Below are 25,161 nucleotides of genomic sequence, written 5' to 3' on the forward strand. Positions count from 1 at the left end.
CTCTCCATGAATAGATCTGGCTGTTCTGAGACCCTGAAGACTGCCATTCTTAGGCATGGCTCCACCCTCATCCCCACCACCTTGGACATTGCCTCGAAGAAGGCTGTCCAGAACCCGACTAGTCTTGGGCAAGACTAGAACATGTGGTCATGATTGGTCGGGCCTCCTTGGTGCTATTCACATTTATCCACCTCTGGGAAGAAGCTGCTCTTTCAGGTTTTTGTTAACTGGGCTCTGTGTGTCACTTTCAGCTGTATGAGGCTTAGCTTTGCGCAAGTGGAGGTGGAGTTGACTGTATGCAGTACTTCGCTCCAGAGTCCCCACCCTATTTCAAACCTCATGTTCTTCGCCCATTTTTCTCTTGTCTCATCCAGGTGTGTTTTTGCCCTCCCTAGCAATTGCCCATACATGTCCGCAGTTCTCCTTCCTGACGGTGTCCGCGTCCAGTAGGTCCTCTAACAACAACTATTCTGGTGTTCACGGGTATGTCCTCTCCCAGCAATTGAGAAGTTGTTGACCTGCAATTATCTTAGTTCGTTCCCCCCCCCCGTCAGCTGCAACTTCTCTGTTTGTTCCTCGAGTGGTGTCGGTGTAGAAATCCCAAACTGTCAGAGTCCCTCCGTCCTGTCACCAACTTTTGAAGGTGGCATCCATTGTCGCACACGTAAATCTGTGGTTATTGCAGGTGGGGGCCTTAACGAACATTCTGGTTGGCCCGAAATGCTGTCGCAGTTGGTTCCATGACCTGAGTGTTGTTATCAACACTGGGTTTGTGAGTATTTGCTTGGTGGGGATGGGAGCGCCGCCATGGCCAGGCCCCGGAGGGAGGTCCCTCTGCAGGAGCCATAAGCACCCACTCGGCATCTGGCTCTTTCATCCACCCCTTTACCTTCTTCACGGTTGCCGCCCAGTGATATATTGCAGGTTTGGAAGGGCTAGGCCACCCACAGGTCCTTTTTAACTTCCTCCACCAGACTGGTCAGGCTCCATTTGTGGATCCCAGTCCAGTCATGAGCGATTTGGATCCCCAGGTAGTGGAATTTGTGTCCGGCCTGTTGAAATATCCTTCCCTCCAGCTCTGCCCCTTCCCCATGCAGGTTCACCGGGAAGACCTCTCTTTTGCCCAGGCTGAGTTTGTAGTCCGAGAAGGCTCCAAGCTCTCAAGAGCACCATGATTCCTTCTATGCTGCTTTCAGGTTCTGAGATGTAGAGGAACAGATCATCCACATTGAGTGAGTCTGTGCTCTCTCCCTCCTCTCCGGATCCCCTTCCAGTTCTTTGCCGCCTTGAGCGTGATTGCCAGTGGTTCGATCACTAGGGTGGACAGCAGTGGGGACAACGGGTATCCCTGCCTTGTGCCCCTGTGCATCTGGAAGTACTTGGAGTTGGTAGTATTTGTCCATACCCTCGCTGTGGGAGCGCTGTACAGGAGTTTCACCCAGGTGGTGAACTCGGTTCCAAGTCCAAACCACTCCAGTACCTCTATGAGGACTTCCATTCGACTCCGTCGAAGGCCTTTTCTGCATCCAAGGAGATGATCACCTCGGGTGTTCTCTCCCCGGGTGCGGTCATGATTACATTCAGCAGGATCCTGATGTTCAACGTTGGCTGTCTACCCCAACAATGCCCGTTTGATTTTCTGCTACCCCCTCTGCTATGAAGTTCTCCAGCCTTTTGGTTTGGATCTTGGCCAGTATTTCCACATTTACGTTTATCAGCGAAACGGGTCTGAAGGACCAGCATTATGTTGGGTTTGTATCTTTCTTGGGTATCAGTGAGATTGAGGCTTGTGCTAGCGTAGGCTGCAGGGTACACCTCATTAGCGAGTCTGTGAACATCTGCAAGTGCGGGGCCAGTGTCGTCGCAAATGTTTTGTAGAAGTCCGCCGGGAATCCATCTGGTCCCGTCGCCTTTGCCGCCTGCATGGAGTTGATGTTCTCCATGACTTCTCCCAGTTCTAGCGATGCTTCCAGCCACCATTTCCTGTCCTCCCCCACGACGGGTATATCCAGTCCATCGAGGAACTGTTTCATCTTCAAGTCCCCTCTGGGGCATCGGAGGTGTACAGCCGCTGGTAGATGGTCACAAATGCTTTGTTAAACCTTTTCCGGCCAGGCGACTAGTTTGCCTTTGCTGTCTCTAATCTGAGCTATGTCCCTCGTAGCTGCCTGCTTTCTCAGCAGGTGAGCCAGCAGACAGCTAGCCTTCTCTCCGTGTTCGTACAGTGTCCCCCATGCCAGGCGGAGCCGGTGCACCCATTTCCTCATGGAGAGCAGGTCAAAGTCCATTTGTAGCTTCCTCCTCTCCGCCATGAGCTCTACGGACGGTGCCCCAGAGTATCGCCAGTCTACCTCCAGTATGGAGGTAGCCTAGCCACCCTCTCTTCCCTATCGTGATAATTTCACCCCTGATCACAGCCTTCAGCACCTCCCAGAACATGGATGGTGAGAGGGGGCCAAAGGGACCATTGGGGCCAAAGGGACCCAAAACCATTTCCTCCATTTTTGTCAGCAACAAACAAGGTAAGAGAAAATGGTGGGTCGCGCAGGTCAGCCGGCGTGGGACGCGAAAGTCGGCCGGCGTGGGTTGCAATGGTCAGCCAGCGTGGGTCGCGAAGGTCGGCCAGGTTGGGTCCAGAAAGTTGGCCGGCTAGTAAAAATGGGTCCCCGGAAAAAAAGTTTGAAAAACACTGGTCTATGGCCTGTGATATCTCCTCGCAGAAAGCCTTATCAGCCCGGAGGGCCATGTCTCCATGGAGGGTAGTTGGGCACAGCCAGTCTCCAGCCTCACATCCATGTAGTGTGGAACGTGGTCAGGGATTACAATCGCAAGTATTCCACTCTTACTATCCCTGGAGGCACCGATTTCACCACCACAAAGAAGTTGATCCATGTATATACGTTGTGCACCTGGGAGAAGAAGGAGAATTCTTTCTCCCCTGGGTGGATGAATCACCAAATGTCCATGGCCCCATCTGCTCCATGAATGTGCTGAGATCTTTTGCCATGTTGGAGGTATTTCCTGTTTTGGGATTTGACCTGTCTGTCCGTGGGTCCTGTACACAGTTGAAGCCCCCCATTAGTTGGTGCCTGGCCATGTCGGGGATTTCCGCCATGGTCTTCTTTATAAACTCCATGTGGTCCCAGTTGGGAGCATACACGTTGAGCAGGATACCAGTGCCCCGTCTAGGACACCACTGACCATGATGTACCGTCCCCCTGGGTTCGTAACCGTCCTCGTTGCCGTAAACACTGTCTTTTATTCAACAATATGGCTACCCCCTGGCTCAAGTCCCATAGCAGGAATGGTAGGTCTGTCCCACCCAGCCCTTCCTTACCCCTTAGTAAGACCATAAGACATAGGAGCAAAATTAGGACACTCAGCCCATCGAGTCTGCTCCGCCATTCAATCATGGCTGATATTTTACTCATCCCCATTCTCCTGCCTTCTCCCTATAACCCCTGATCCCCTTATTAATCTATCTCTGTCTTAAAAACACTCAGTAATTTGGCCTCCACAGTTTTCTGCGGCAAAGAGTTCCACAGATTCACCACCCTCTGGCTGAAGAAATTCCTCCTCATCTCTGTTTTAAAGGATCATCCCTTTAGTCTGAGATTGTGTCGTCTGCTTCTAGTTTTTCCTACTAGTGGAAACATCCTCTCCACGTCCACTCTATCCAGGCCTCGCAGTATCCTGTAAGTTTCAATAAGATCCCCCCTTATCCTTCTAAACTCCAACGAGTACAGACCCAGAGTCCTCAACCATTCCTCATACGACAAGCTCTTCATTCCAGGGACCATTCTTGTGAACAACTTCTGGACCCTTTCCAAGGCCAGCAAATCCTTTCTTAGATACTTGGCCCAAAATTGCTCACAATACTCCAAATGGGGTCTGGCCAGAGCCTTTACAGTCTCAGAACAACATCCCTGGTCTTGTATTCTAGCCTTCTCGACATGAATGCTAACATTGCATTTGCCTTCCTAACTGCCGACTGATCCTGCACGTTAACCTTAAGAGAATCGTGAACAAGGACTCCCAAGCCCGAACAGGTGCCGGAATGTGGCAACTAGGGGCTTTTCACAGTAACTCCATACTTGTGACAATAAAGGTTTATTATTATTAAGTCCCTTTGAGCTTGTGATTTCCTAAACATCTTCCCATCTAGAAAATAGTCTATGCCTCCATTTTTCCATCGAAAGTGCATAACCGCACACTGTTCCACATTGTATTCCATCTGCCACTTCTTTGCCCACTCTCCTAGCCTGTCCTTGGGCGGGATTCTGCGTGGCGGGCAACTGCGGTGCGAAGGAGTAGCGTGATCCACTCCGGCGTCAGGCCGCCCCAAAGGTGCGGAATCCTCCGCACTTTCAGGGGCTAGGCCGGCGCCGGAGTGGTTTGCGCCATGCCGGCCGGCGGGGAAGGGGCTTGGTGCCATGCCAACCGGCACCGAAGGGCCTCCGCCGGCCGGCATGAATTGACACATGCATGGGAGTGCCAGCGTGTGCTGGCGTCATCCCAGCGCATGAGCTGGGAGGGTTCATCTCCACGTCGGCCATCGCGGAGGACCACAGCAGCCAACGCGGAGGAATAGAGTGCCCCCACAGCACTCGACCCCGATCGCGGGCCAGGCCACCGTGGGGGCACCTCCCGGGACCAGATCCCCCCCCGCGCTGGTATGTACCTACTCTCCGCCGCAAACGGGCGGCCACTCGGCCCATCGCGGGCCGGAGAATCGCCGTGGGGGCCGCTGCCAATGGCCCCCGACCGGCGCGGCGCGATTCCCGCCCCTGCCAAATCCCCGGCGCCGGAGAATTCGGCAGCCGGCGGGAGCGAGATTCATGCCGCCCCCTGGCGATTCTCCGACCCGGCGGGGGGTCCGAGAATCCCGCCCCTTGTTTTAATTGCAAGTTCATTCTCTTCTCTTTTATACATTTTTACTGTAGTTAAGTTACTCTTGTATAGTAAGAAACAATTAATTTGCAATTCTTGTGGACTTCTACTGTAATTTATTACATTGCCTATCCAATATACCCAGTGACGATGGCTCGTCTACAGAGGAAAGAAGGAATTTAAGTCGTAAAGGAGAATTTGGAGCAGGCCAGATGGGGAAATCTTACTGGTGGTGCTTCTGGAGTGGATCGACCCTCCCTTCCAGTTTACATCCTTCTATCCCTAACACTTATCACTACATCTTTAAAACCACTCTCAAGTTTCAAGCTTTGAATCATCTTTTCAACTTGTGTGCTATACCTTGCCAATTACTCCTTTATTTCTTTCATCTATTCTTTTTATTTTCATCTTTTGTACCTTGGGATGTTTTCCACATAAAAAATGCTATGATAATGCAAGTATCTATTCTTTTGTTAATGGTATGGAATATGATGACATTTAAAAGCTAACTCCAGGCTAAATCTTGGGCAAATACATTCTCAACTCTTGTCATGGTTTACTCCTGTGATTTATTGAAATCTCTACTACACTGTGCTAGCAGTGGGAGGCTAGGTTTATTCTCTTTGGATGGAAAAGGCAGAAAGAAATTTGAGAGTGAAGTTCTAGAAGACAATGATAGGTAATCCCAGGTTGCAAATGCTGCATGTCATGGGAAGTCCATAAAATACTTGTAATAAATACTTTTATGGATATTAATATGATATTAAACCTATTGTGTTGGAAACCCGCAAACTAAACTTGTATGTTTATTCTTTAGACAATAACTCCCATATTCTCAATTACATTTCCAGATCCAGAAAAATTGGCGTGGATATTATGTTCGAAAGTGCATCCATAATTACTATGACATGAAAAAATATTTCAAAGGTCTTAGCATGAAAAATCAGATCGTAAGGTAAGCTTCTGCCTTTTATAGTGTAATTCCGTGGTCATGATTTTCTTTTTATATGTACTTTATAGGGGCTGGTTTAGCACAGCTGGCTTGTAATGCAGAACAAGACTAGCAGCGCAGGTTCAATTCTCGTTCCAGCATCCCTGAACAGGTGCCGGAATGTGGCGACTAGGGGCTTTTCACAGTAACTTCATTGAAGCCTACTTGTGACAATAAGTGATTATCATAATTATTCAAAGATTTACGTAACGAAGGTCTGAAGAATTACAAGTAAATATGAGAATTGAAAATAGATTTTACAAAAAGGTTATGATCATATAAGATTTAAAAATATTATGTATCAATGTCAAAAGTATGTACGCTTAATGACACTTTCACAAGAACTGATGATACAGTTTGGTTTCTGATTGCTTGTCTATTTTTAGTTTCTAGTCCCATCTTAGAATCACTGCTGATGCACTTCCAGTGGGAACATGTAGGAGAAGGTCGCACTTAAGGTAGCTCCCGCTAGAGTCATTTTTGGCCCTTTTTCTGGGGATAATTAGCGTACAAACCTTTCCCAGTGATGAACTGTTTAAAATATGATGTCAAAAAACCCAAGAAGGAATATTGGGAAGAAGAGTGTGAACTTTAGTCCTCCTTCAGAGTCGAGCAAAGTGCGGAGTCCATTGGGAGGGACGATGACGGAGGCAGGCTCATCGGGTGGGGCCGCACCTATTACGGTGGATAAGCTGGCAGAGGTGATGGCAGGTGAATTTGAAAGGCAGTTCAATAAACACTTTGAATGGCAAGGGGGGGAGATGTTGGAGACCCTCAAGCAGTTATGCAGGATGTACTTGCCCCAAAAAAGGAGCCTCTTGAAAAAATATCAAAGACAGTGTGAGAGCATGGTGTGGTGTTGGAGGAGGCACAGTCATGGCACAGTGATCAGCTGGCCTCATTGGAAGCAGAACTACAGAAGGTGGAGGATCGGAATAAGGGCCTGAGAGCTAAGGTCGAGGACCTAGAGAATAGGTCACGGAAGCAGAACCTCAGGATCGTAGGGTTGCCTGAGGGGGTGGAGGTCCGAATTGAACACGGGTCCCCGGTGTTGTGAGGCAGCAAGGCTAACTAGTGTGCCCCCGTGTTAAATATACTTCTGCCTTGTTTACTGCAAATATCTTATTCATTTATAATGATCTCATACTTAAATGTTGTGTTCTGATGTTTCAGTAAGACATTTGTGGATGCTTGTAAAATTTACTATAAAACATTTATTAACAAAAATCATTTTATAAATACAAAACTTTGAAACTAGTTAACATTTAACTTGAAGTTTAACTTTATCAGCTGAACAATGACATAAAACTACCTCAACTTTTACAAATTTCTTGCAATAAAATATATTTTCTCACTTAAACACAACGGTTCCGCCTATTTGAAGATGGGAAGGAAGAGGGGGCGGTTTGACATATCAATTGTTAATGTGACAAGTTCAATATCCGAAAGCAGCAGCTGCTGAAGCGCAGTGTCCTGGCACGAATCTCCTCTGACATCATTTCAGGATGTCCTTAGACAATACGTTCTTAAGGGCGGGTAATTGATTTGCTGCTAAAGCTGTCAGGGACATAGTTCACGTTAGCTTACAGGAGGCTTGAATATGTCAACTAAGGCATTAAAACTTTGTTAATGCATTTGAAATAATCACTGAGGCAGCTAAGGATAAGCATTACATCATAGAATCTTGTAAACAACTCACCTTAAAATACACTGCAAAATCCAAATGTACTTTAGCTCTGAATCAGCTGGGAGGACAGGTGTGCTAACATTAGTGTCCTTGAAGAAGTCAATAGCACCAGTATGAAGGCCATGATCATCCAAAACCAATTCCGATGGGCCATCCATATGCTTAGGATGTCAGAGTCCCAACTGCCAAAGCAAATCTTCTTCACCCAGCTCAAGGAAGGATCCCGAACAAGAGGGCAAAGGAAGCTCTTCAAAGACACCTTTGTAGACTTACCTCAATAAATGGGACATCGACGTCACTGTCTGGGAGACCTTTGCTCAGAAGAGACCTACTTGGAGGAACCTCCTGATTGAAGGGTCACAATTCTTCGAGAACACCCAGCAGCCAGAAGAGGCCCTGAAAAGGAGCGTGAGAAAAGAATACCTGCGACTTATCGTCCAAGGAGTGAATCCACCTTTTGGAAACTCCTACCAAGTGAGTAATTGAAGATTCGGCTCTCGAATCGGGCTCATCATCCACACATGACTAGTAACACTGAGTATCTTGGGTGGACAATCATATCGATTAGCGAGTGATCACTGCATTCTATTCATTGTAGTTCCTTTAATAGAATTAACATCCTCATGACAAACCAAAGTTTAAAAAAAAAAGATATTTCTTCCTTTTCATTTTATTCACATTTTAAAAATATTATAAATGTTAAACTAATAACATAAAACAAGTGTCTCCCAATGTCTCCTGCCTCTGCTAGATTGAAAAATTTGAGTGTAAGTAAAAAAGTGTAAAAACTCACCTAAAACCTGGGTAACTCACCTAAAATCAGGGTAAGTGGTCAAAGTTAGCGCTGTAGCTGGATTTTTCATTCAGCTGCTCCAGTGCATTGAAAAAAAAAATGATCGGGAGTTTGAACGTTGAGCGCTTCCGCATGCATGCCTACACACCCGCAATTGGGGTTGTCACGCCATGCATGTGCGGAGCACCAGCGACTTAAGTTGCTGGCCAGAGAGGAAGATACGTATTATGTTTGAGCTGGCAAGATTAGGTGCCAAATTCAGAGGGTGGGAGGACAAGGGGATGGAAGGAATGAGGGATTTGTTTTTGGAGGGACGATTTGTGAGCTTGGAGGAGTTGTCAGAGAAATTTGGGTTCTCGCAGTCCGAAACTTTTAGGTATTTTCAGGTTCGTTATTTCGCGAGGAAGATTTTCCCAACATACCCGGTGGTGCCGTCATCATCGTTACTGCAGAGGGTTTTGTCACTTGTTGGGACTGAGGAGGGAAGTACTTTGGGGATTTATGGGAGATTCTGGTGGAGGGGGTTAAGACCAAGTGGGAGGAAGAGTTAGGTGCAGAATTGGATGATGGAGTACATGCATACAGCGATACATAGAAGATAGGAGCAGGAGGAGGCCTTGGCCCTCGAGCCAGCTCTGCCATTCATCACGATCATGGCTGATCATCCAACTCAATATCCTAATCCTGCTTTCTCCCCATAGCCTTTGATCCCATTCTTCCCAAGTGCTACATTTAGCTGCCTCTTGAATATATTCAAAGTTTTAGCATCAACTCCTTCCTATGGTAATGAATTCCACAGGCTCACCACTCTTAGTGTGAAGAAATGTCTCCTTATATCTGTTCGAAATGGTTTTCCCTGAATCCTCAGACTGTGACCTCTGGTTCTGGACACACCCATCATTGGTAACATCTTCCCTGCATCTATCTTATCTAGTCCTGTTATAATTTTATAAGTCTCTATGAGATCCTCCCTCATTCTTCTGAACTCCAGTGAGAGCAATCCCAACCTAGTCAATCTCTCCTCAGGTGATCCCGCCACCCCTCGAATCAGTCTGGTAAACCTTCGCTGCACTCCCTCGAGAGCAAGATCATCCTTCCTCCGAGAAGGAGACCAAAACGGCACACAATACTCCAGGTGTGGGCTCACCAAGGCCGTGTATAATTGCAGCAACACATCCCGGCTTCTATACTCAAAACCTCTGACAATGAAGGCCAACATACCATTAGCCTTCTTTACCGCCTGCTGCACCTGCATGCTTACCTTCAGCGACTGGTGCACAAGGACATCCAGGTCTCGCTGCACACCCCCTTCTCCCAATTTACAACCTTTCAGGTAGTAATCTGCCTTCCTGTTTTTGTTTCCAAAGTGATGGGGTGTGAGGTGCTGTGAAGGATGAATGTTACATCTTCATGTGCAAGACTTGGGCTAATACAGATGAAGGTGGCGCACAGGGTGCACGTAACCAGGTCTAAGATGAGTAGATTTTTCACGGGAGTGGAAGATAAGCGTGAACGTTGTGGGAGGGGCCTGACCAACCATGTGCACATGTTCTGCCCATATCCTAAGCGCGTGAGATTTTGGGTCCCATTCCTCAGCATCATGTCGGCGATTCTGCAAGTTAAATTGTGGAGCCCCGCCACTGAGAGACCAAATTTGGGGTGTCGGAGCTACAGATGGGGGTGGGGGCTGATGTTCTGGCCTTCACCCTTGCTGATTGCTCGCAGGTGGGTTCTGGTGAAGTGGAGATCAGCTTCTCCACCCAGTGCCTTAGTATGGCTGGGGAATCTCATGGAGTTTTTGCACCTCGAGAAAGTCAAGTCCACCATGAGGGGGCTATTGAGAAATATTGTAAAAGATGGAAGCTGTTTATTTTGTACTTTAAAGAGCTGGTCACCGTCAGCTGTTAGGGAGGGGGAGGGGTTTATTGGGCAATGTGTGTACTGTTACTTTGATTTGTTTTACTGTTGAGTTGTCATATAATTCTCAAAAATGTTGAATAAAAATATATTTTTAAAAAAGAATCACTGCTGATGCAGTGTCCACGTTCCCATTGAATTGATGAGTATTTGCACAAAAGTGTGATACTAAGCCACATAAACTAGGAAATTACCAGAACCAATCTTTTATCAGTGCTGAGTTAGCATATCTTACCGTGGAAGTGATGAAGACACTTCAGGCTAAACAGGGAAAGAAAGTTATCTTGAGTTTCCACATGTACAAAGCCATTCTGTATGATTGCTGGATGGGAAATGGTATATATGTTGCATGGTATGTGGCAACTTGTGGTAAAGACCACTAGTCACACACTATGTGTATTACGGTACTGCCACTGTATTACAGTTAACACAGTAAATCCCAGCCTGCTGGCTCCTCCCAGCAGGCGATGTATAAAAGTGTATACTCTCCTGCGCTGCTTCCATTCTGGTTCCAGCTGCAGGAGGCTCAACATCTAGTGCAATTAAGCCTCAATAGTTTCACCATTTTCGTCTCATGGTCATTGATGGTACATCAATTTATTGCACTAGAATTTTAGAGATAAACGTCTTCATCAAGCCTGATCGCCTGGAGCTGAACCTTCATGCAGCCGACACCACATCCACCTTCGAGCACTGGCTAGCCTGCTTTGAAGAATACCTCTGAGCATCCACAGAAGCCCTCTCAGACCCGCAGAAGCTCCAGATCCTCTACTCACGGGTGAGCCCACAAGTTTTCCCCCTCATTCGGAACGCGCCCACCTACACGGAAGCGATGGCGCTACTAAAAGGACAGTGAATCAAGTGTTCGCCAGGCACCTCCTGGCCACGCGACGGCAACTCCCGGGGCAGTCTCAGGGTGATTTCTTGCGTGCTCTGCGGATACTTGGTAAGAACTGTAATTGCTAGACAGTGTCAGCAGTCCAACACACAGAACTGCTGATCAGCGACACCTATGTCATGGGCATTAAGTCTAATTATGTTCGCCAGTGGTTATTGGAAGGGGGTACTCTCGACCCTACAGAGACTGTGCAGCTCGCTAACTCCCTGGAAGTGGCCTCCCGCAATCTGGAGTCCGCCACCTCCAACCGCGCAGCACCCTCGTGGGCATTGTGGGCCCCACCATCTGCCAACTTGGGTACACCGCAAGCCTGCGCCGCACAGCAGCCAGCCAACCCTGGAGGGCCCAAATGCTATTTTTGTTGCCAGAGCAAGCATCCCAGGCAGCGCTGCTCAGCGCGGAGCGCGACCTGCAACGGGTGTGGCAAGAAGGGCCACTTCGCCTCCGTTTGCCAGGCCAGATCGGTCACTGCCGTTTCCAGGCCCAACATCGTTACACCCCCCACGTGCGATTCAGGGGCGCCGCCATCTTCCCCGCCGCATGCCACGTGCGGCCCGTGGGCGCCGCCACTTGGATGTCATCTGCCATGTGCACCCCGTGGGCGCAGCCATCTTCGGTGCCATCTTGGACCGCGCCTCCGGACACCTGCTCGCCTGGCCGTTCGCAGGCCGCCGATACCTCAACCACCGCCGATCAGCCCAACAACTCCCAACATTGTCCGCAGCTCGCCTCCATCACCCTCGATTAGTCTCGGACTCGCGACCGCTACGACGACTGTGAGGATCAACGGGCATGAGACGACCTGCTTCTTCGACTCCGGGAGCACAGAGAGTTTCATCCACCCTGCTACAGTAAGTCGCTGCACCCAAACACCGGATGGTCATCGACTACAGTCAGACCATCAACCGGTACACACAGCTCGATGCATACCCCCTCCCACGTATATGTGACGTGGTTAATCAGATTGCGCAGTTCCTTCTTCCCTTCATCTCCTCTCCTCACCCTTGGAGACCCTTCTGCTGACCTTCTACAACAACCGCAAGAACGTAAGTCTTACTCCAACGCTCGCTACGAGATAGGCACTCCTGACTATCGACCTGTACCAGCTTTGAATCCCGCAGGCTCAGAACCCATACGAAAGGCCATTCGTTTCTCTGATCTGGTGGGCCATTTCCAAAGTTAAGTATTGTCCTGTTAGTTGTAGGAAGTAGCTTAGAAGTAGAATTAATGTATAAGTATTGATTACTGTATATAATAAATGTGCGTTGATTTAACTCTTACTAAGCGGAGTTCGATTACTGATCATTACTCGGACTTGAACCACGTGGCGGTATCAGAAAGATACCTGGCGACTCAAGAGCAAAGGTGATAGAACAACAGCAATTAAACTAAGGCTAAAACGAGCAACACCGTATGCCACCAGCTCCCCATCCGCACGGAGGACCGCCAATACACTGCAGTCGAAGCAGATGGCCGTCTCTGTCACGTCCTTAGAGTTCCCTTCGGCGTCACCAATGAGGTCTCAGTCTTCCAGCGAGAGATGGACCGAATGGTTGACCAATACGGACTGCGGGCCACGTTCCCGTACCTAGATAATGTCACCATCTGCGGCCATGACCAGCAGGGCCACGACGCGAATCTCCAGAAGTTCCTCCATACCGCTAAACTCCTTAACCTCACCTACAATAAGAAGAAATGTGTTATCCGCACCACCCGCTTAGCCATTCTTGGCTACGTTGTGGAAAATGGAGTCCTAGGGCCCGACCCTGACCGCATGCGCCCCCTCCTGGAACTCCCCCTCCCCCACTGGTCCAAGGCCCTGAAACGATGCCTGGGGTTCTTCTCCTACTACGCCCAGTGGGTCCCTAATTATGTTGGCAATGCCCGCCCACTCATCAAGTCCACAGTTTTTCCCCTGACGGCTGAGGCCCGCCGGGCCTTCAGCCACATCAAGGCGGACATCGCCAAAGCCACGATGCACACGGTTGACGAGACCCTCCTCTTTCAGGTGGAGAGCGATGCATCGGACGTGGCTCTGGCCGCTACCCTCAACCAGGCGGGCAGACCCGTGGCTTTGTTTTCTCGCACCCTTCATGCTTCCGTAATTCGGCACTCCTCTGTCGAAAAGGAGGCCCAAGCCATTGTGGAAGCTGTGCGACACTGGAGGCATTACCTGGCTGGCTGGAGATTCACTCTCCTCACTGACCAACGGTCGGTTGCCTTCATGTTTAGCAATACACAGCGGGGCAAAATGAAGAACGTCAAGATCTTGAGGTGGAAGATTGAGTTCTCCACCTATAACTACTTGTATTGCCCGGGGAAGCTCAATGAGCCCCCAGATGCCCTATCCCGCGGTCCACGTGCCAGAGCACAAGTGGACCGACTCCGGCTCTCCACAATGACCTCTGCCACCCGGGGGTCGCCCGGTTCTTCCATTTTATCAAGGCCAACAACCTGCCCTACTGCATCGAGGCGGTCAGGACCGTGACCAGGGACTGCCAAGTCTGCGCCGAGTGCAAGCCGCACTTCTACCGCCCAGACAGAGTGCATCTGGTGAAGGCCTCCCGCCGCTTTGAGCGCCTCAGCATGGACTTGAAAGGACCCCTCCCCTCCACTGACCGCAACGTGTACTTTCTCAATATATTTGATGAGTACTCCCGTTTCCCATTCGCCATCCCATGCCCTGACATGACGTCTGCCACGGTCATCAAGGCCCTGCACAGCATCTCCACCTTGTTCGATTTCCCCACCTACATCCATAGCGATCGGGGATCCTCCTTTATGAGTGATGAGCTGCGTCAGTTCCTGCTCAGCAAGGGCATCGCCTCGAACAGGATGACCAGCTACAACCCCCGGGGAAACGGGCAGGTGGAGAGGGAGAACGGGACGGTCTGGAAGGCCGTCCTGCTGTCCCTTCGGTCTGGGAATCTCCCGGTCTCCCGCTGGCAGCAGGTCCTCCCCGATGCGTTCCACTCCATCCGGTCAATCCTGTGCACTGCTACTATTGAGACCCCTCACGAACGTGTGTTTGCCTTCCCTAGGAAGTCCACCTCAGGGGTCTCGCTCCCAACCTGGCTGACAGTTCCTGGGCCCGTCCTCCTCCGGAAGCACGCGAGGAGTCATAAATCGGATCCCCTTGTCGAAAAGGTCCTCCTCCTCCATGCAAATCCACAATACGCCTACGTGGCACACCACGACGGGCGACAGGACACAGTCTCCTTCCGGGACCTGGCACCCGCTGAGTCCTCACCCATCACCACCCCTAACCTGGTACCATCCCCTCCCCCTCCAGTTGCCTCCCCCGCCCCTGCGCCGTTCACCCTCCCACCAGCGACCCTCACTGCAGCGGCCACCCCAGCAGCATCCGTCCCCTCACCGGATCCACTACTGGGTGAAGAAGGAGAGGACACACGCTCCCGGAGTCGCAGGTATCCACATCGGCGTCCACACCACAACTCGGACTGAGGCGATCGCAGCGGAGGGTCACAGCCCCCGACAGACTCAATCTGTAACGTTGTTTTTCACCCCCGCTGGACTTTTTTTTAAACAGTGGGTGAATGTGGTAAACACCACTGGTCACACACTACGTGTGTTACGGTACTGCCACTGAATTACAGTTAACACAGTAAATCCCAGCCTGCTGGCTCCTCCCAGCAGGCGATGTATAAAAGTGTATGCTCTCCTGTGCTGCTTCCATTCTGGTTCCAGCTGCAGGATGTTCAACATCTTGTGCAATAAAGCCTCAATAGTTTCACCATTTTTGTCTCGTGGTCATTGATGGTACATGACAACTCATTGTCTCAGACAATAAACAAATAATGTTCTCTTAATTAAGATCCCAGAGGTTTGCTTGCACGTGCAGAATCATATTCCTGCTTTTGTCAGTGGCCGAGGATTTGCTGAAAAGTTTTGGTGTGATTACGTGCACTGATTTTGTTTCAGACTAAATAGGTGACTGTGGGCGAGTTTCTATGGCCTCCCCACAGCGTGTTTCCCGGCAGACCACCGTTAGCCGGTCGTGGGATCTTCTGGTCTCTCCACTGTCAATGGAATTTCCCATTGAATCCACCCCATGCCGCTGGAAAAACCCATGGCAGGGGTGCAGTGTCGTTTAATTTTTTTTTTATTTAGAGGACCCAATTTATTTTTCCAATTAAGGGGCAATTTAGTTTGGCCAATCCATCTATCCTGCACATCTTTTTGGGTTGTGGGGGTGTGACCCACGCACACACTGGGAGAAGGCACTGTCATTACTCATAACGGTGGGCTGCCGGGAAACACGCTGTGGGGAGGCCATAGAAACTCGCCCACAGTCACCTATTTTGTCTGAAACAAAATCAGTGCACGTAATCACACCAAAACTTTTCCATGATCATTTGCACCACTTCCAAGATATGTCCTGCAAATTCTTAGCCACCCTCTTCCATCCTTGCAAAACACAGGCTCACATGTTTCCAGGAATTATGCTAATAATGTTCTAATGTAATACCCAAAAACATAGGTGCAGTACAGTTAGACGTCACCTGATTTCAGCATAGCTAGTTATTTAGAATTCAATAGCAATTTTCTCTGCATCTTTTTTAAATTCTTGGTTAATGATGATGCCAGTTTTACTAAGTGTTGTCAGTCGCAAGTGTCACAAAACCTTTTTTGCCTTGGATGGACTAAGTGGCTGGAATGGCCTTGCCAATGGGCAAATCCCTATTCTACATATTGACAGTGGAACAACTGAGACAAGAGGTTCCAAGAATGAGTCGCTATGGCAGTAGAGTGCAGCCCATTCGCTATTGAACTTTTTTGAAATATTACAGTTGTGTTTATTTTTTATTTGGAAATACGCAAATGAGATCTGCAGGACGTTTAGGCATGCATTCCAGTGGACAAGACTGGTGCAGAAGCTAGCATAAATTTTGATGTAGTTTCTGGATAATTGCAATCCAGGTAATTCCAAAACACTTCTTTTAGGAGATGATGGCAGAAAACTGGGTAAAATTCCTTGAAACGCATAAAGCTTGCAAGAAAAGCATCTTGTTTATGTGTGACATACATCTAAGTAACGAGAAAATGCAATTTTTATCAATTTAATATACTTTGAAGTAGTGTTAAATTATGTAATATTTATGGCATCACACAATGTAAGATGAAATGGGCTGTTTAATGGATGCAGAACAAGTTACCTTGGTGGATGACTGCACATAGTGCTGTTTAGAAGACCATCACATTAGCGATAAACCGTGAAATTTAACAGACAATATAGTACAATTTTCAGTAACATTCTATTGGGAAAAGGAAACTACTAATTTTCAGTGTGAGCTGTTTATACCAACTACACTTACCTGAACAGTATATTACCCTCTATGTACAGTATTTAATATGTCTTCAAATTAAGACTTGTGTTGCTATAGTGATAAATTGATCTGATTAATTTAAAGGCTGAGTATGCAATTGGTAAGCTTGTACACTTCTAACCTCTAGCTAGATGTGCAGAAAATAGACCCATGTTTGGATCAAACAAATGATATCATGAAATTAAAAATTAGCTGCCTATTGCTGAGTCATGACATTAATAAAACATTATTAGCTTGAAGCTCTGAAAAGCTACTGTTATTTATTGCAAAAGTCAAAGCAAACATTTTATTCACGTGCACAATCTTGAAATACTCTTTCTTTTAAATTGCTCTGATTTATTTTGGAGGGGACTGGACTTGAGAATACTAAAAGTAACATGATAATTGCATCATAAAAGATTGTTGCTTTTAGTCAATTCCACGTATGGAAATATTGCAGTGTCCATCTTCTGATCAGTCAACTTTCATGCAAAATCACTTCATGAAGTTAGGAGACCCAAGTTCACTATCATAATTTTGAAATGCAGTTTTGCACAATATAACAACTTATCACTTGTCAAGCAGGCAGTTTTAGTTTATACATTTAATAAGGGCATCCTTTAGTATGGGTAATTAGGACTGAACAGTTTGCATATTTACTAAATGCAGAATGTCATTGCCACCACGGCCTATTGCCTACATGAATTATTTCTCTATCTGTGTTAAACAGCTGTGTAATTATTACTGCCATAATCAGATAATTTCCCCTATGTAAGTTTTCTCTTGTGAGTCAATTAACTTAACCCTCTAAAGTTAAACAGAATCTTTTACATAAACACAAATTTGTGTGTGATTTGGGGATGGATGACTCTAGTACAAATTTAAATGTGAGATAAGCTGCATATTTTTATTGATATAATTTAGAAACCAAAGGTTCATGTGTACATTTACCTAAAAAAGTGAAATTACATTTTTTTAATATCTTGATATTTACTGTTAAGATCTTTAAAATTATTTAAAATTGAGTATTTATTTTGAAGGACTAAATACTGAATAAATTCCAGCTTATTTATAAAATTCTAGTCTAATTAAACTTGATTAGGATATTTTAGTTAGACAATTTTAATTAGATTAGCATGTATTGTATGATAAATCGCAAACCATTGTTAAGCATTGAAAATTGGCATTTAAATATGTTGAAGGCAACTTTGCAGAATATGTGAACTTAAATATATTAAATGTTATAAAAATATTATTTTCCTAATAAATACAATATATATAAATGTATGAATTAGCTATGGGGGGGGGGGGATTTTCCAGCTGTTGTCACCAGTGGGATCTCCCAGTCCAGCTGGCAGGATTTTCCAGTCCCGCCGACGAAAACCCCTGCCGTAGGTTTCCCGGGGTGGCAGGGGTGGAATCAATGGGAAAGCCCAAAGACCACATTGGAACCAGAGGATCCTGCCCCTGGCCAAGAGCAGGTCAGCTTCCGCCACCCAGAAACAGGCCGCACAGGTCTGTGGTTGTTGCGGGGGGGGGGTCTCACATTTCTTTTTATACCCATTTTTGATATTATTTCTGAACGGAATTAACATTTTCTTACTGTTGAAAACCAAGTTTTTAGGTTTTTGAGCAACTTGCAATATTTTATTCGGTGTGTAAATGAACAGGAATTTTCTATAATTTAGTATTAAATTAAAATGTATATAAATGTGTTTTGTTGCATAGATATACAACGTCAAATATTATCTCCATGTCAGCACGTGCAAGACATATGTAATTAAAATTCTAAACTTAGTAAAAATTGTGTTTTGCACAAAGGGATAAAACATTTAATTATGAGAATTTGATAAAATCATAATAGGTATCTTGTAATCTGTTTACTTGACAAAATGTTTTAGCGGATATACTCAGATGTTTATTTGTTTAATTTACTGTTTTGGCCTGTGAGAAGTGATTTATTTTCTTGTTCCTCGTTATATTGACAGTGATTACAAATCCTCTTTTGCTTAACGTATAATCCATTTTTTGTTACATTTCATTTGATATAAATATTATTTTTGTACAATTAATACTGTTTTCTGCAATAGACTACCTATGAAGAAATATTTCCTTTCAGGGCACAAAGGTGATACATGTTGCAAACACCTTGGATCTAGCATTGGACAGATCCAGTGATGTTTGCTGGGTACCACACAAAGCAAGAGACAGATTCTTTCATGGAAAATAAATTTGTTTGGCTTAACAAATCTACTTAGCAGTTCATAATGGATTTGAGATGTAGGTCAGAAAAGGTCATGTTTCCTGGTTGCAGTACAGTAGAAAAGGTGTGGTGAGAATAACTTTTTGATCTCTCAGGCCTGAAAAACTATACACAAACATAATGGGCTATTCTTTAATTTATTTCATAATAATAAACAATTTCAGAAGCAGGATTGTAAAATGGGGTCATGCTACTGTAGGTAATTCATCTATTGTGCAGTTTAGCCTAATGTTGATTAAAAAATGCACCTCTGAAAAAGCAGAGCAATGTGATTTCTAAATGTCAATATATTCACTGTTCTAACCTTGAATAAAATTATGTGCTTAGGAGTAATTGAAAAGTATTGAAACTGAAGGAGTTGCTTATAAATTTTGCTTTGTACAGTTGATGTGCATCATAAATCTCTGCTTAACTATAGGAAAGAACTGGAGGAGTATGAAGAGATAAAGAAGAAGGAAAGGGAAAAGAAAGCTGTGGAAGAGGAAGAGAGGAGAAAACATTACCAAGCCCGAAAGATGCATTACCTCCTCAGCACTGAGCAGGTCTGTGTACCTGTCCTGACAGCTTGCATAGTCGCCTGGGTCCCTGCCTGACAGAGATAAACTATCAGGCTGAATGGGACATGACTTGCTGAAATGATATCACAAAGACAATACTTCGAGTTCAATTTAGTGCTTTTCTATTGTGGAGTGCAAGCACCATGACTACTAGGTGACAGCATCTTCATACAGGCAGCATCAGCATTGTTGGCAGAAAGAGCCCAAGTCAGCAGTTTGATCTGCTGGCAGATAACACAACAGGAAGGGCATAACCTCAGTCTAACAACTCATTTTGATTGCCTCGTTTTGTGTTGTAGTATTGTCAAGCACTAGCCAACAAGCTGTTAAACTAAGATGGTAAAGCATTTTTTTAATTGTCTTATCTTTTTTGCAACTGTTTCAGCAGGGTAGAGTTCCGAAGCGTAGGTTAATTGCAACTGACAGACTTGTTTTATGAAGGCTGCTTTGGGTTCATAAAGCAGCCGCTTTTCAAAATCGATGTGTCTAGAAATGTCTGGAAGAATTTTTTGATGAGTTGCTACAAGAAAACAAAGCAGCCTCTGTTTACATAGTATATTTAGCAGAAAGGGTAGAAAAATAAAATTGTAAAAGGGGTGCAGGACCATTTTTCTGTTGTTTAGCTGCTGTTCAACCGATGCAATACTTTGCCCTGTACATGTTGTAAAGAAGTCAATTAAGTTGACAGGGATAGAAAGCTGAGCTTATGGTTCAAATTACAATTGCATATTACAAATGCATACGGTGTTTTTTTTAAATTTCATATTTTAATGTATAGAGTATCAGTAATAGAAGTGCAGCAATATCAGACTGCCTATAATTTGGGTTCCATAGAGAAACAGTAATCTTGCAAGTGCTGAGATATAAATCAGGTAATTTATATGATTTGTTCATTCATTAATGAGTCGAAACAAATATGTGCTGCATCAGACATTGATAAACCAGAGAATATTATGGTCAGAAAGGAAATACGAATATTATGGTCAGAAAGGAAATACAAGTATTTAGTGTTTGCCCACTGACTCCTCCAGCATTATTATACAGCTTAAAAACAAATGACATTTTTACTAGAATATTGAGGACCCTTTTTGTTGGTGCAACTATCTTTCATAGAGATCTTTACATGTGTAATATCCTTACATCTCATAACTTGTAGAGTGTAAGTCCTGGAAAGATATTCCATAATTTTCAGTTCTTACATGGGTTTCAAAGCTATCACTTTTTTTTAACAAGCACATTATTTTCAAAGGAAAACCAGGAAGCAAGTCAGCATAGTATGTAAGTGAATGAACTGCAGACTTGTAAGCAATGGGACTAAATTGTAAGAAAACAGCAGGAAAATGTATGAACCATTTTTAACCACAGTTTAGTAAAATTAAAAACTCAACGAAGCTGAAATATTGGTGGGGAAAACAAATGTACTAAATAATAACATTACTAGGTTGCATACAAGATGTATATTTAATGTGGAAAATAAATGTAAAATACATTTATTCTGGAAGGATTTACTGAAGCTTAATTTATTTTTTTAATCCCAGAAAGCTATAATCACATTTTTCTTCAAAATATTTGCAATTTTTCAACCAAGATACAAAAATAAATACCGACAAGTTGATTTTACTTATTCTGTCCTCAGTGCATCGTCCACAAATGTGTTATTTTTTAAACAAATGTGTTTTGCCAAGTCACCCAGTCATTGGGAGACAATCACTACTGACACCTGGGTGAAGGAAGATCGTATCCAAGGGCTATAACTTTCACATCAAAGGGCCTCTCCCAAGATCCCAATGCATTATGTCATTAGTTATTTTATAAAGAGGAGCCCCTCAAGGGTGATTGTATATCTAGGCTGATGAAACTTTAGTTATGGTATTATGGAGGTGTTTTGAGATCCAGCGAGGAACAGATTTTATTTTTAATCCTTGTGCCCAAAAGGACACGCTCCACAGATACAAAGTTGAAGGAGGTCATCCTACCTATGGCTCTAACTATTCTTAGAAACTTAATGGCATTGCATAAAACTTAACAAAAATGAGCTACTTCCACACAGCCATTAGGGATGTCAAAGAAAGTTTATTTTTCAAAGGAAATATGACTAGTACAAAGCATAGTTCATTAGTGTAGCCTCTGTAACCATGCTGTCAAATGCCAAAAGATGGTGATTTGCATTCATGTAGCACCTTTGATGAAGTAAAATGTTCCAAGGTACTTATTGGAGCATAATCAGGCAAAACAGTACAGCAAGCTAAAGGAAGAAATATTAGGACCACTGTTCTGAAACATGGCCAAAGAGATAAATTTAAAAAAACACCTGAAAGGTGGAAAGAGGCAAAGATGTTTGGAGAGTGAATTTTAGAGCTTAGGATCTAGACAGCTGAAGGCATAGTCACCAATAGTAGTGCAAAGGAAGCCAGTGATGCACAAGAGATGAAAACTGGAGAAATGCAGAATTGGGACACGAGGATGAGAATTTTGAAGTCAAGGAATTGGTAGAGTGGGAATCGATATAGGAACACAAGTGATGGGTTATGCACCAGTATTTTGTGTTACTGTACTTCAATCTTATAAAAGAAAGAAGTTGCATTCCTATTCCAAGACATCCCAAAGATCTTTACAGCCAATGAAATAATAAGTGGCCAATGACTTTTTAAATTCTGATCCAGGTATCACAATGCTGATAATATAGTGATGTAAAAACAAAATAAAGACAAAAAATGGATTTAATTATAATCGACTACCTGAGCATGAAATTATGTTAGAAATAGTATTTTGGCAATGTTGCTATAATTCTAATTGGTTATGCCACCCTCACTTAGATGATAGATCGATACAAAAATTTAGATATTGGGCGAGATTCTCTGGCCTCCCTGTGGCATGCTTCTCAGCGGCGGGAGGTGGCCTGCCATTGGCCAATGGTGGGACCTTGTGGTCCCACCACTATCAATCGGATTTCCCATTGAATCCACCCTGTGCCACCAGGAAACCCAGCAGGTGTGTGCTATCGGCAGGACCAGGTGATCCCGCTGGTGTGAACAGCTGGAAGATCTCTCCCACTATTTCAATTCACCTCCCATTTAGCTTGAAACTGGGAGTAGTTTTGGGACAGTACTGCAATATTTCACTTTCCAGTATCAGGTCAATAGTTGCCTTCTTATTCACAAGTAATTTATCCTTCTTCTGATTCCATGGTTGCTATTATGAAATAAATTGGCCTTGACTAGACACGTAAGTAAACTTTTTATGCTCAGGTAGCTGATTTACTTGCCCAATCTAGCATAAAGGAAAGCAACACTTCACCTTCATCCAAAAGTACTGCAATTGTTTTTTGCTCTGCCTCGTGGTCACAGGTCTGCAATGTACTCAGTTTTCCATTGATTTAAAAGGAATGCTGCCTCCACCACGAGGGATATTATTACAAAGAAAGGGATATTTAAAATAAATATATGTTATGGACCTGTCTTTTAATGCACCATTCTCAGCACAATTTTGACAATCTGGTTGGTAGTTTACACAAGTCCTTTAGTGCTAACTTTTAGACATGAACCCATAACTTGATCGCATTGTTCTGCACTGACAATAATGTAAAGAATTTAATTCCACTTTAAAAACTGGTATTCACAGAATCTAGAGAGTATAATTTCACTTAATGAATAAGGAATACATTGGAAAGTGTTACAGTAATATATTTTTTCTTCGGAAATATTTTGAAAATATATGTTTTCTGTGTATAAACCAACTAATTTCGAAAAGTCGAAAAATGCTTTCCCTAAAAGCTGCACTGGAGAAGGCTAATTTCTAATTTAGGCTAGGAAGATCTAATTATGTGTCGACAGTGTGTTGAATTAGCCAGTTTCAGCAAGGATAATTGACTTCAGTGTTCCTGAGAAAAAACAACCAGATTTCATGCTATTGTTCACTTCCAGCAGAAATCACAGGATAGTGAACATGTGTGGGTGTCAAGCGAGAACTAGCTGGGCTTGGTTGCGATGGACTGCAAAATCAAATTGTCGTATCTCTGCACTTTGTAGAAAATAGTGTGGTGGATTGAAAGGATTCACAAACTAATTTATAATCTAAAATATACCAAAGTGAACACACCTCTTTGGCGGCACGGTGGCACAGTGGTTAACACTGTTGCCTCACAGCTCCAGGGACCCAGGTTCAATTCAGGCCTCGGGTGACTATGTGTGGAGTTTCCACTTTCTTCCCATGCTGCGTGGATTTCCTCCGGGTGCTCCGGTTTCTTACCACAATCCAAAGATGTGCAGGTTAGGTGGATTAGCCTTGCTAAATTGCCCCTTAATGTGCCTAAAGATTAGGTGTTAATGGGTTATGGGGATAGGGTGGAGGTGTGGCCTTAAGTAGGGTGCTCTTTCCAGGGGTTGGTGCAGACTTGATGGGTTGAATGACCTCCTTCTGCACTATAAATTCTATGATTGGATTGGATTGGATTTGTTTATTGTCACGTGTACCGAGGTAGAGTGAAAAGTATTTTTCTGCGAGCAGCTCAACAGATCATTAAGTACATGGGAAGAAAAGGGAATAGAAGAAAATACTAATATGGCAACACAAGGTATACAATGTAACTACATAAGCACCAGCATCGGATGAAGCATACAGGGTGTAGTGCTAATGAGGTCAGTCCATAAGAGGGTCATTTAGGAGTCTGGTAACAGCGGGGAAGGAGCTGTTTTTGAGTTTGTTTGTGCGTGTTCTCAGACTTCTGTATCTCCTGCCCGATGGAAGAAGTTGGAAGAGTGAGTAAGCCGGGTGGGAGGGGTCTTTGATTATGCTGCCCGCTTTCTCCAGGCAGCGGGAGGTGTAAATAGAGTCATTGGATGGGAGGCAGGTTCGTGTGATGAACTGGGCGGTGTTCACGACTCTGAAGTTTCTTGCTGTCCTGGACCGAGCAGTTGCCATACCAGGCTGTGGTGCAGCCAGATAGGATGCTTTCTATGGTGCATCTGTAAAAGTTGATAAGGGTTAATGTTGACATGCCAAATTTCCTTAGTTTCCTGAGGAAGTATAGGCGCTGTTGTGCTTTCTTGGTGGTAGCGTCGACGTGGGTGGACCAGGACAGATTTTTGGAGATGTGCACCCCTAGGAATTTGAAACTGCTAACCATCTCCACCTCGGCCCCGTTGATGCTGACAGGGGTGTACTGTACTTTGCTTCCTGAAGTCAATTACCAGCTCTTTAGTTTTGCTGGCATTGAGGGAGAGATTGTTGTCGCTGCACCACTCCGCTAGGTTCTCTATCTCCCTCCTGTATTCTGACTCGTCATTGTTCAAGTTCCGGCCCACTATGGTCGTATCGTCAGCAAACTTGTAGATGGAGTTGGAACCAAGTTTTGCCACACAGTCATGTGTGTACAGGGGCCTAAGTACGCAGTCTTGCGGGGCCCCGGTGTTGAGGACTATTATGGAGGAAGTGTTGTTGTTCATTCTTACTAATTGTGGTCTGTTGGTCAGAAAATCGAGGATCCAGTTGCAGAGTGGGGAGCAAAGTCCTAGGTTTTGGAGCTTTGATATGAGCCTGGCTGGGATTATGGTGTTGAAGCAGAATAAACAGGGGTCTGATGTAGGAGTCCTTGTTGTTGAGATGCTGTAGGGATGAGTGTAGGGCCTTGGAAATGGCGTCTGCTGCGGACCGGTTGTGACAGTGTGCAAATTGCAGTGGATCAAGGTGTTCTGGGAGTATGAAGGTGATGCGCTTCATGATCAACCTCTCAAAGCACTTCATTACGACTGAAGTCAGGGCCACCGGACGGTAGTCATTCAGGCACGTTGCCTGGTTCTTCTTTGGCACCGGTATAATGGTGGTCTTTTTGAAGCAGGC

General features: G+C 45.1%; 1 protein-coding gene across 2 annotated transcripts in view; it reads left to right on the forward strand.

The window, feature by feature from the left end:
• The window catches only part of spata17 (spermatogenesis associated 17), a 627,389-nt gene that overhangs the window by 72,871 nt on the left and 529,357 nt on the right, over positions 1-25,161 (forward strand). For both annotated transcript variants that reach the window (XM_072509320.1, XM_072509330.1), the window contains 2 exons: positions 5,742-5,845; positions 19,185-19,308. In XM_072509320.1, coding sequence (XP_072365421.1) covers positions 5,742-5,845; positions 19,185-19,308 — 228 coding nt within the window. The remainder of the gene's footprint in view (positions 1-5,741; positions 5,846-19,184; positions 19,309-25,161) is intronic.

This window comes from Scyliorhinus torazame, chromosome 1, assembly GCF_047496885.1.
Source record: "Scyliorhinus torazame isolate Kashiwa2021f chromosome 1, sScyTor2.1, whole genome shotgun sequence".
NCBI lineage: Eukaryota > Metazoa > Chordata > Chondrichthyes > Carcharhiniformes > Scyliorhinidae > Scyliorhinus > Scyliorhinus torazame.